At 38.2% G+C, this 13283-nt stretch overlaps 1 protein-coding gene across 1 annotated transcript in view; it reads right to left on the reverse strand.

The window, feature by feature from the left end:
• CFAP46 (cilia and flagella associated protein 46) overlaps window positions 1–13087 on the reverse strand; it is a gene marked incomplete at both ends in the record, with an annotated part of 31734 nt that extends 18647 nt beyond the window's left edge. Inside the window, 11 exons of the mRNA XM_009879332.1 lie at window positions 1497–1687; window positions 2774–2872; window positions 5392–5491; window positions 6464–6571; window positions 7414–7508; window positions 8292–8415; window positions 10030–10194; window positions 10724–10788; window positions 11778–11909; window positions 12656–12780; window positions 12950–13087. Of these exons, the coding sequence (XP_009877634.1) occupies window positions 1497–1687; window positions 2774–2872; window positions 5392–5491; window positions 6464–6571; window positions 7414–7508; window positions 8292–8415; window positions 10030–10194; window positions 10724–10788; window positions 11778–11909; window positions 12656–12780; window positions 12950–13087 (1342 nt within the window). The remainder of the gene's footprint in view (window positions 1–1496; window positions 1688–2773; window positions 2873–5391; window positions 5492–6463; window positions 6572–7413; window positions 7509–8291; window positions 8416–10029; window positions 10195–10723; window positions 10789–11777; window positions 11910–12655; window positions 12781–12949) is intronic.
• Window positions 13088–13283: the final 196 nt, after the last annotated feature.

The raw sequence follows: 13283 nt of genomic DNA on the forward strand, positions 1-13283 counted from the left end.
ACTTAAAAATTTCCAGCTCTGCTTGTACGAGCTCACCACTGTTAAGGATTCGGCTCACTGCAGGGGTACCCACTGCAGGCAGTGTCTTTGCCACTCCATAAAATGAGCATGTTTTCAGCGAAGCCTTCGTGTCCTCCCGTCTCAAATACCCTGTGCTCCCTGTCCATTCCCTGCCCAGGGAGCTGCTCGGGACAGCAGTGAGCTCCACACACCGCTTCAGCTTCAGAAGCAGTGTCACGAAAAATAAACCAGAAAGGTTTTCAAGGCTACCAGACGTCATGTCAAAGAACTAACGCCATCCACATTAGAGCTAACCCGACTGAATCAAGACTGCCGTTTTCTGTGGACCAAAGTTAATGCTAGAACTGAAACAAAAATAAAGGCAGGCAAATTAACAGAACAAGCGACTTCAATCTCTAGTGACACTACCACCCCAGATCTGAGGATGAGCCTTCTGGACTTCTGGGAAACCAGAGATAATAAAAGCCAAAAGCCTGACTCCACAAAAGCCTACACATGCGCTTCTAGAGAAAAATTGCCGTTACTGACATTTAGCATAAATATCGAGGTCACGTATGCTGATATTGCACTCTTCACATGGAAAGCATCAGAAATGCTTGAATAGCAGCACAGTAATACAATACAGGGGGTTTATATATGTGTATATTTACTTCTTCAGGCTTCCACTTCCTCTTTATGTAATTAAAAAAATTACATTTTAAAAACACTGCAAATACATTCCCCACCTTCCTCTGCAAGACTTCTATCAGAAAACACTTCCCGCTCCGCTCAAATGACAGATTCTGATGATTGCTACTAGTGCTACTGCAAAAGTTACAATCTTTATTTGTAGCAGTCAGCCTATTATAGATCCAAAGTTAATTAAGTATCACATACTAAGATTTACTTGTTCTGCTCAAATTAACGGAAAAGGTGAAGCTATCTAGGTGCTTAAGCTTAAGCACAGTCTAACAGTAAACAGAAGAATACATTCTAATAACTTACACATTTTCTTAATATAGTCGGCTTTTCAATTCAAAAGAATTATCAACATACAAAAACAGTATCTTGCAAGCAGTGTCCTATCTGGTATGTAATACAGAAGTCACGAGTTTTTTCAAAGTAATTTTTCAACTGCATGTTTTTAACCAACACAAGTGATGTTAACACATGAATCTAAGTCACATGCCAACACATTTACTCAGAGTGTAGCTTTGGAATTTTCTCACATAATTTGAAGTAACTATAGTATTTTTCAGCTCCGAAAAAAATCAATAATTAATACAGGCTGTTAAACTGCGTGAGATTTTGCCTGAAAGGAACCTATATTTAAACAATTAATGTACATAACACGCAGACGTCAGTTTATTACAAGCAAGTGGAAAGTGTTCAAAGTCAGTTGGCATCACTGAGCTTGAGCTTTTAAAAGAGTTTGATCCTCAGTCACTCGGCCTTTCAAAATAACAAATAAAAATGTACAGAGCACAGAAAGGTACCTGTCAATCTCCTCAAGGACATCAGCAGCTGCTATCAATGCCTTTCGCACGTGTTGATGCAAATCGCGGTGTAGTAGTGGTAAACACAGATTCCACAGGGTTGTACAGACCACCTGAATCACACCAGGATCTCCCAACTGAACTGCACGTTTTAAGGTTAACTCAAGGTTTCTTATCAATTCCAGTTGAGTCTATACAAGTGACAAATTCATTAGCACATACTGTATTTAATGAATACTTCTTACACGTTCCTCCAAATTTTAATCTTATGACTGCTTCCAACACAAAGCAGTCCCTCAGCCTGCAGATTGCGAAAACTTTTGTTTGTTTGAATATAGTGCCACAAATGCAGTATAGGAGAGGAAAAAAGGAAATATTACGAGTGGTATTTGCCACACTGTCAATTAAACTTGGCTCCATTTAAATCTAAAAGCAGATACTTACCTACAGTAATAGACATTCACTAATTATTAAGTTCTTTTTAGAGGTTATGTGATAAAAAAAAGAAAAAATCAAACAAAAACCCTCTCCAACTGCATGGTAATAATTGGTAATAATAATGGTAATAATATTTAAAAATACCTAAATATCTTTTCTGTTTTATTTAAGCACTCTTAGTAGTGTTTCATATTATGAGTAATTCATAAAATATTTTATTTCAAAAGTTTTATTTCAAAATGAAATTTCTGAACTTCAAAATGAGAACTGTCATAGATAGGAGTAAGTTTACGCACTAACACGATTGATTTCCATGAACCATACTCATACTTCACACTTTAGGAACTTTAGGTGTGTCTAATGGGTGTTCTAAATTGTTCACTGGAGGCATCTATCTAATCCCATTGCTAGCAGTGACAATTTAGGCGTCTAGTTTTGATGATCTGAATTATAACTGAGTCAACTGACTATAGAAATCTAATAAAATCCTCCCCAGTGTGACAATTTATCAGGAATAATTTGCATTTCTCTGACATAAGAATCTATAGATCACCCAGAACATGCAAAAATATTTGAGTTGGACTCAGTGATCCTTATGGGTCCCTTCTAACTTGAGATATTCTATGAAACCAGACGTGTCAGACAGAAGACAAGGGAAGAATAAACAGCTGTTGTTTACGTTTCTCTGATTTCTTCCAGGCAACCCAACCAGCAATACAAAACTTAAAAGAATTTCTGATCAGCATAATACAATTAAGACACACAAGTCCAACGCAATTATCCATATTTAACAAATTAAAATTCTTACTTTTCCCTCAAAGTTAATGTTAAAAACATACCTCAACGACTCCTTTGGTATAAGTCACAATTTTAGTGCTGATTTTTTTAGTTTCGTATTCACATTCCAGGCATTCTATTTCAATAAGTTTCCCTTGATCCTATGAAGTATTAATACAAAATGATAATTTTAATAATTAAAAAGGAACATAAAGAAGATTAAACCCATGCAATCGCATTAATACAGCACTGCACTTTCTTACTGAAAATCCCACTAGACTGCAGCTATTTAACGGAAACAATAAAAAGGGAGTGGAATCTGTCATTTGAACCGCAGTCACTTCTGACTGAGCCGAAGCTGCAAAGTAACTACCAGGATTTTCAAAGTTGTTCACTGTCAGACTTTGTAATACGAAAACCAAAGTCCACTCGATTTTTCCTGTACTGTGGTTTGATTTCAGTTCTGACAGATACCTGCTCGTTAATGTTACCAAACAGGTGCATGCCTGGAATAAACAAGAGCTGGTCAAGACAGCAAGGATTCATCTTGATGGGTAGTGCAAGTCGTAAGTGAAAAAAGAGATTAGATTTTTAACAGTTCAGGAAAGATTTGGCTCCAAAATCTTCCAAGTCATATACATGGATCATTTCAGATAGTTTGTATTTGGGCTCATACAGGGCAGTAGGGAAGGGCAGACAGCATCGCCCCTCACAAGTCACTGCAAACTGTTACCATATCACTCAGCATGGGCCTTGTTAATTTTACATCCCCGTGACTGGAAGCTGCTCTCATGTAACGACAAACACACACGGGGATGGAATTCATGTTAAGGCCGAGAAATCTGTCAGCTTTTGGCAAAAGCCAGAAAACTGAACTTGAAACAGGTTTCTCTGACTCTCCCATGAAGAGGTCATTGCCAAAGCGATGCTGGGCAAACACCCCAAACCCTCAGACACTCACTAACTCCAGGAGAGCAGAAGGCTGAACCAGCAGCCAGACTTCTCTGCCGCTGCCACAGAAGGGCGCTTGCTACTCCTGTCTATACAACGCTCGGGCTAAGTCCTTGTGAATCTCTAATATAGGGGATTTAAGCCCATCTCTCCATGGAACACTGTGGAACTGTGTATCAGCTTAGACCTGTGAGAAATTTTCAGAAAAAATGGGCCTGAAGCATACACGTGGAAAAAAACAACTCACTGACAGTAAGTAAAATCTACAAGTAACTCAAAGGAGGATCATTATAACAGAAATTTGAATGTGTGCTTTCACACATGGCAGCACCTGATACTTGTATTTCTTTACATGCACATTTTAGGTAACTCAAATCCTAATCCTGGACATCACAACCAGGTACTCAGTTCAGGCATTCACATGTGAAAAAGGTGCTGAGTTTCTGGGTGCAGTGATGCCCAGTTCTGTTTCTCAGTGGGCGCACTTGTTCTGGCTGGGATGGAGGGGGGGGGTCAGCAGCAGGGGCCCCTGCGCAAGGACGGGCTGGGCAACAGGAGCTTGGCGGGGAGCAACCCTTTGCATTTGCATCACGTGCTTTTCCTTGGGTTTTACTCTCCTCTGATTCTTTTTCCCCTTATCATCATCATTATCATCATCATCTTCTCACTCTTACTTCTTTTCAGTTATTAAATTGGTTTTCTCTTAGCCCATTTTTTCTTACTTTTACCCTTGCCATTCTCTCGGCCGTCTCACCACGGAGGGGTGAGCGAGCGGCTCAGTGCTGCTTTGCTGCCGGCTGGATTTAAACCATGACAACGCAGAAGGAACACAAAAAAACAAAGCTAAGAGCTGGACATAAGAATCAAAATAAATACACACATTGAAAGACCTGTTATTAGAGAGACCACACAAAATTTTAATCTAAGAATACCCCTACAGTAACTTTATAATAAAAAATACTACAGAAGAACAAAAATTATTAAATGTTAGTAAATAACAATTCAAATAATAGTTTGTCAGAAAAATGAATCATTGCTACTAGAGAAAACTGTGAAATGTACAGGAGCAAACAGTACCAGAAAAGATGCCCGCAAAGGAAAGGATTAGGAAGTGCAGTTTGTGGCACAATGTCTCTGGATTCCTCGCCCCAGTGGGAGAACTATACTGCTTAACTCCTACTTTACAGAAAAACTAACAATTTGGGGGCTATTTTGGCAAGGGTTTTGAACTCCTCCTTTCACCAGTCCCCTAATTGTGCTCCAGACAAAAACTCCATTTCCTCCTCAGCAAAAGAGGAACTCAGCTTCTGTTTTGCAAAGCTGATACGATACTTATACAGACTAAAGAGAGTGTACGTAACATTAACTGCTTGTAGAGCTTATGTCTTGGCAACCAGTTACAACCCCAACGGGTGAACTGGTTAAATCTCCTGCAGGTAGCATTTATGTTCCACAGATAACACTCGAAAAATCTAGGCCAGAATTTACAGTTAACATTTATTTGCCAAAACTAACTGCATTGCTAATTACCCTGTTCTTCCTATACCCGACCTTCTGAGCTTACGTTTCTCTAGGAACAGATCACTTACCCAAGTAATTATTTACATTAATGAATATATAGAGAAAAAACATACAGATGATCTCAGAACCATCAGTAGTATTTTTAAAGTACAATCACTAGGGGAGGAGAGTGTTAAAACAAAACTCAGCCATACACATTAATACTTACAGTAATTCCAGCTCTCTTCAAATCAAGAATACAGTCATAGGCAAGCTCAATGCAGTTTACCTTCACAGAAAAACGAGCTAATTCCAGAATCAAAGGAATCCTTCAAAAATAGAAAAGCATCACGTCAAAGAATCTGATATTGTTCTTTTATAGAATTAGGAAAACACTGTATGAAAGTAATGTTGTGCAATACATCTGAAAACTCTGAAGTCATCTGAATATTAAGAGGATGTGACAGTTAACAGGGAAAAAAAAGGGAAAAAGATTAAAGGATTAAATTTGGGTACGTGAAAAATACAAAAGTTCATGTGTTGATAGCAAATAATTAGTATACTTCTACTTCAGCCTTGCATAAACTGTTCCCAAATAACATAAAGAAACACAGCACAAGGATGGTGAAACAGTAAATAAAGATTGCGGGTAATTCTGTAAATACAAGGCAGTCAATGGGCACACAATTTACAGCAGTCAAATCCATCAGTCAGTTAGCTTGGGAACTAAGAACACAGAACCCACAGACTGTGTTCTAAGTGTCTGGATCTCCATGAACAACGGCAGGAGCACAGCGTACTGATTGGGACAGGAGAGTAACGACAGACCTGAATAGCATCAAAGAACGCTGACCTTAATAAGTAAAAATTTAGTATTACTTCCCTATGTAAAAGCTGTGATATAACTACTGGCATAGAGAGTTCAGTTTATCTGCAGTTCAAAATTACGTTAAAGAACTAGAAAGGGCCCCAAGAAAAGCTAAAACCAAACGAAAATCTCAAAAGCATTTGTCAATTCTAAGACCTTTTAAAAATCTCATTTTATCAACAATAAAGAGTTATGGAAAGATTTAATCACATTACACAAACAGCTACATGGAAGAAGATATTTTAACTTGGGGTAACAAAGCCTAATAGGAACTTTGTCTTTTCTAAGATGACCTAAGGGTTAATGCTTAGAACTAAGCACAAGTTCCCTAAGCATGGCTTCTTCAAGGTCAAGAGGAATTTTGTCACACTTCAGTGGAAGAGGGATCAGCTTCTGCACCAACTTTCCCAGGGCTATGACACACAAAACTCACTTCATGTGGAGAACAGCTGCAGGAGGTACATCATATTGCTTCAAAAGCACATATAAAGAATTCAGATTTGTGCTGGCATCACTTGGAAATTCATCTGTGTCCCACTGCCTGCAATATATGATAAATTTATCATAATTTATCACAAGAAATATTATTCCATTAAAAATTTGAAATAACTCTCCTAATTTCAGAATGGATTCTTAGTCGAATGTATTAGTGAGATACCTGGATTTTAAAATACCAAAAAAAAAAAAGCCAAGCAACAAAACCTACTTCAGTATGCCAAGTAAATTACTCAGAGACAACCAGATACAGAGCACAAAGAACATTCCAGCATAAGGATTAATATTTCAGAGGGTAAAGTAAAATTCATTCCAGAAGCAAAAAAATGGTGTGCAAAACTCCTTTCCTACAACATCAACATAAATTAATCCACTGTTACTAAGAAAAGAATTTATACTTTTAAAATGGGGAAGTGTTGAGACATCGAAAAAAAATTAAATGAGATTTTGTTATGAAGTCTAATTTTCAAAATTGTTTCATGCCTTTAACACTTAAAAAGTTTGAAAAGTATCATGCTTCCCATCCCTGCGATTCACGCATTCTATTTTAGGAGTGGCTTCCCCATGTCATCTCTATTCTCGTACACGTCACTTGTGCACCAAAGCACAATCTGTTGGATACAAAAATGTCTTTCAATCTCTTAAATTCTTCCACCTGACAATACCTGTACAACACACTGTTCTCTACATTCCCAAAGAACTATTTCACTTTTTAGCCAAGACTGTTCTCTAGACAGGCCTGACAAAATAACTACCCTGATTCTGTCCTTTTAGTTTTGCTTTTAAGAAACTAATTTTTGCCACAAACTTTTCTGCTGGCAGACGGGATACTACCTCTGTAATTCCAAGCATCAAAGGACAAGGGGAAGGATACATTTTACTACTTACAATTTTAGCAGCTGCATTCTGTAAATAACCGAAAAATGGATGGAATTTTCTATTTCCTTCTCTACCTGGGGAATATCCACTAGTTTGTGATATATCTATAAAAGAACAATGTAATTATTAATTGACTAAATAAGCAAACAAAGGACAGACACTCAACAAGCTCTAAACAGAGAAGGTACTTTGGCTGTGGGCTGTTTCAGAGACTTCCAGGGCAGCCAGGCTGCTGTGCTGAACTCTGTTGTTCTGCACAGATAACCCCAAGGAGCACCTCACAGAGCTTGGCTAGTCTGCACACAGTGGGGTCAGAGGTATTAGCAGAAATCCAAATGTGGAATCAACAGCTGCATTAGAATTCTAATGAACACATTTTTAATAACACCTCCTGACAGAACTCATTCTGAAATCGTCTCATTCAGCTCCGAGAAATAAGCCCTACTCAAATGTATCTGTAACTACAAATTATATCTAACAAAAAATATGAAGAAATTACAATAACTGCAGTTACTTGAACTCAGCTACAGAGTTAGACTGGAAATGTCTGCACAACATTTCTCGTGACTCTCTCACACGGTGCCTGTAGCACCAGGATGGATTACTCGAGCTGGACTGGCACAGGAGGTCCTGCAGAACTTCCGTGTGCTGGGACTGAAGCACTCGGCAAAGCGCATCAGACTTCTGCAGCCCTGCTGAGACACAGGGCCCAAACACAATTTCAGGGCTTTACGCTTTAGTTAAAGCCACTGTCAAATAGCTTTGCTCAACACTGCCTCTAAAAAATACAAAAGGAAACAACAAATTTAACAATTATAACTACGATCTTATGAAACGTAGAGAAAGCTCCTGTCTTACTGGGAGTTTAAAACATTTTACAGCATTACCATTAGAGAAAATATCTGAGAGTATTTATCTGGAACATTTTCCTTAATAAAGATTGCTGCAGTAGATGAAAACTCTTTTGCTTCTTTCAGTTTTGAAGCATCAAGGAAGCACTCAAGTAAATTTCTGCAGATGAAATAAATATTTGTATTAAATATTTATTAATGCTTTCTGAAATAAATCTTGTTTATACTTTTTCAAGAGACTCTTTATATTCAAGGTACCACTCCTAAACACAGTATGAGCAATTAGTGCTGTAAAGCACTGACTCAACACGAAAGAGATCCTCTAACTTGTCTATCTTTGTTTCTTCTGGAGATACACAGCTGTTCACAGAATCACAGAACAGCCTAGGCTGGAAGGGACCTTAGAGGTCATTTTAATCCAGCCTGTTAACATACATGTATCGCAAATCACAAAAACAAACTTCGAAAAGGAGATCTCTGCAAACATTTTTCTCAACAAGACACTTGGAATTAAAACCACTAATTGTTTAAAACTGCACGAGAAAAACATTTCTATGAGACGTAGTCTAAGATTCTCCCTTAACTCCTGGACAGGCTAGTATTTCAAAGCCATCTGGAAAAGAAACCTTCATGTTGGGAGCTGCAACTATCTACCAGGTTTTCAATACTTTATCTGATTTAACTGAAAAACAGCCTGTGCTTGCATGCAATAACTTAACAACAATAACAAATATTGTAAAAACAAATACAGATGTCAAAAAAATAAATGCTACCACCAATTTTATAACACAAACACATTGTTTGTGCTTGCTAGTTCATACTCAGCAGGAGTACGCTTGGTACAAAAGAGCTGCAGGCTTGGTACTCTAGATGGCCTTCAGCACACCCCTGGGAATGTTTTGTTACTTGATTTTGTGCTTCCCCCCAGTTTCAGCTTACGGAGAAAATGCTGCGTAGCAATAAACCACGTCATAGACCAAAGAGAGAACAGCAGATCAAAAACAAAATATCTCTGAGAAAAAGTTGTCTGACCTTAAAAAAATCACAGAATCACAAAACCCCAGAATTGTGGGAGTTGGAAGGGACCTCTGGAGATCACCTAGTCCAACCCTCCTGCTAAGGCAGGACTGCGTTCCTGTGACCTGCCCTAGATTCTGTGGTTCTGCTCTGGCAGGGGGCTTGAACTCAGTGATCCCCAGAAGTCCCTTCCAACCCCAACCATTCTGTGATTCTGTGATTGCTGAGAGCACGGCACACAGGAACGTGTCCGGGTGGGTTTATGAAAGTCTCCAAAGAAGGAGACTCCACAACCTCCTTGGGCAGCCTGGGCCAGCATCTGTCACCTTCACAGTAAAGAGGTTCTTCCTCATATTTAAATGAAAATTTCTGTTTGTTTGTCTGTTTAAAGCTTATGTTCCTTTATCTGAAGAAAACAGTTGTCACAGAAAACAGGAGTTTGTCTTCCTCCTCACTTAAAAGGACTGCACATAAGCCAGCACTCAAACACTACATCCAGAATGACGGTGGGACTTCAGATGGGACCTCGGACCTCGCTGCCTCTGCCACTAAAATTTTAACCTCAAAGCAAATATTAAAATGAAGCTCCTTTTGTGTTAAGTGTACACGTATTAAAAGTTGTGAATTAAGCTTTCCACAATAAACGTATCTACAAAGTTACCAATGAAATATACATTATTAAAGACTACCTCAGGCCGCAGCCACATGTACAAGAGGACTGCAGAATGCCCCTATGAAAAAATACAGTTAAACTTACATCATGAGTTCCGCTCTCCATTCATGGTCTTGGTCTTCGGTTTGGTTTAATGCTTTAACAATATGAGAAAGGCTGGGAATAAGACAATAACGGAATCCAGGCTTAAGATATGGCCTCACAAGTTGCCAGTAAAGAACTGAGGCATTGTATGCTAAAAAATAGTATCTGAAAAACAAGAATTAAGAATTTGGTATTTCATGGACTTAGATAAATATAAAATTACAGATGCAGTATTTCATGACACTTCTAAGAAGCAAAAATTGGAACTTTTCCTATGTGTTTAGTTAAGAACAAATCCTAACTAAGAGCCAACAACACAACTACAGCACAAGAGAATGACAACTCTTGCAGCTACACTCCACCCAGTAATTAACCAGTTAAAATAACCTACTATGGTGCTCTCCTTCTAGAGAGCAAAAATACAAAAGGGGAAGAAACACTCAGAGATATCTACCAGGCTTGAACAGGCTGATTCATCCTTTCTATTTAAGACTGTTCAGTATTCTTACGCTTTCACAGCACACACAGCAGTTACAGAAAGGCAGTAACAAAATGGAATGAAAATCCACAAATGTTAAAAAAAACCAAACAACACAACTCCAGACTACTTGGTGAAAATCTAAGACAACTATGAAAACCTGACTCAGTAAAGTTTTCTGAAGTCTAAACAGTTAATCTTATCAGCAGGGCCTACCTTTGATCATGGGTGGCAAAATCTATTGCCTTCATAAAAAATAGCACAAACTTTTCAAACTCTTCCTAGAACAGAAAAAAAATTCTTAATGCAATTTAAATATGGCTTTTATCAGTCAATACATTGTTTTCATATTTCAGTATGTTCAACTTGGCTAAGATTTAGAAAACATGACCGAATAGTTTAATTCAGAAACAGAAAAGGCTAACTGGACATTAGAAAATACTTTTTGAACGTGTACAAAGTTTTACAGGGACTGGTGATGTGTTCTTCTGCGTATGCGCTCAGAGAAGGCAGAGAAAGCACAGATATATAACAGAGAAAAGATTCTGGCTTGAAAGTTAATTCTAACCCATTGTAAAGAAGATATAGCAACACCTGTCAGCTGAAGTTGTGATCACAGATAACGAACATATGTCAAGGCCATTTTAGGGGAGCAGAGAGCACCGACAAACTGTCACAGCTGAGCGACCAAAGTAGGAGGACAAGTGAAATACTGAAGACAGAAAAAAACATGGTATATAGAGACATGGTATCACTGAAGTAAAACACAGACACTTTTAGAAGAAGTATCCTGCCAAGTTGCTACCAGAAAGCTTCATCTCGCATTTCAAAAAGCCACATCCAAAATACGACACGGGAAAGTTACTGGTCAGTGGTGGAAGCACAGTGCAGCTGAAGAGAAATGAACTGTACAACCGCTCTGAGGGCCTCTTCCATCTTCCAGATTTGACCCTGAAGAAATCTGGTGAGTCTTTTACCAGTTACACCTAGATTTGGTCTGAAAGCATTATATTGGTGTAAAAAGTGAAAAGGGTGACATTAAAAAAATTGCATGGAAATTTTGCAAGCATTATTTGTTTCCTCCCTAGTCTAATTCAGCTGGTAAATTGTGTTTACTCCCAAACTACCCAGTCATATATTTTCTTTTGTTTTTCCACACAGTCCTGATTACCTTTGTGTGTTCTAAATGACTGAAAGCAAGACTTAAAAACCTAGAAAGAAGTACTTTTAAAAACTGGCTTAATACAATGTAACATTCATAATTTCTCACCAAATTATCTGTGGAGAGTGGAGCGTGCAACTGGCCTTGGCACAAATACGCTCTGCCAAGAAACTGGTTCACAGGAAATCTTCCTTTAAAGTACATCCGTAGACAGTCACTGCTCATTTCCAGATATCCCAGCTAAGACCAAAACCAGCATTTTAATATTTAAAAAATGCAGAATTAGGAATTTTTAGTTGTTAGAAGTGCATGCCTAATCAAAGCATAACATCTAACTGCACACCAGTATGCAAACAATATTTCATACATCAGAGTGTCAGATCTGGTACAAACCCATTAAGATTTATTAAAATTTAAAGCTAGATTATTGTCAATCCAAAGGTAGAGAAAATTAGCTCCTCTGTTTAACAAAGCTCTTGAGGCATTTATAGAACCTCTCAGAGTATACAAAGAATGCTTCCTTTTGAACAGCTGTTAACAGAATTGTTAATACAAAGGCAAAAGTATTAGGGTTTGGGTTTGTTGCTTTTTTTTTTTAAAAAAAGGATGTGCATTAGCCCGCAGGATTTTGTACAGATGTTAGTGTTGCATCTCAATTTTCAGACAACAGATAGAATTTGAGTGGCTTGCAGCTTGGAAAAAAATACTGTTTTATTAGAAACTGTATGCTTGAAAATCAATCACTTGTACCCATGGATTGAAATTTTAAGAATACTTCTAAAGTGACTGACTGATAAAGAAGCAAAAATGTAGAGTTTTAACTGAAAATGCATGTTTAAGTGATTGCTCTCCAAAACCAGGAGAATGTAATACTTTTTCACCGGTAGTTCTGGAAATATTTTTAGGCAGTAACTTTAACAACTGTAAATCGAATATGACAGGAAAATGTCTGTAGTCAGTACAGATAAACCACCTAAATTACAAACCTGGAATGCTTGTTCAGCACATAAAACATATAAGTCAGTGCTGAAGTTATCTGAGGGGTCAAATGCAGATTTCCCTTGACTGGCTGATTTGATCAACTCATAAGCGTTCTTCAAAGCCTGAACATCTGAAATAAAAAAGGAATAAAGAATGCAACAGATTAATTGTGCTTCAAGGTGGACTGACAGCCATGATCACATTACTTCTAATGAACTACATGGCATCCTGTTTCTCCCTTACAGAAACAGACTGTGAAAATAATAACAAGGAAAATAATACGGAAAATAATGTCGAACGGATATCATTAAAGTTGCAACTCCCCAGCCGCTCAAAGCCAGCATCCTGGGCACGCCAGAAAGGGCACGACTCGCAGTTCCCTGGACCCCAGAGTTCTCTTCCTGTGGGCACGGAAATTCGAGACTGGATCCTTAAAGCTGTTGGACGAAGTACATTTAATTGGAAGAAAAACAGATCAAATTAAGAACAGTTACTTCTTTTCACAGGTAAGAAGGACGTTCAAAGCGCTCAGAGGAAGAACACGCGTTCCGTATTTTGACAACCAAAGCACATTAACATCAGCGCGCTGCCTGCCCAAAGCGGGCGGAGGTTTTTTCCCTTATTTTTGCAGAG

The sequence above is a fragment of the Apaloderma vittatum genome, unplaced genomic scaffold, assembly GCF_000703405.1.
Source record: "Apaloderma vittatum isolate BGI_N311 unplaced genomic scaffold, ASM70340v1 scaffold12102, whole genome shotgun sequence".
Lineage (NCBI taxonomy): Eukaryota > Metazoa > Chordata > Aves > Trogoniformes > Trogonidae > Apaloderma > Apaloderma vittatum.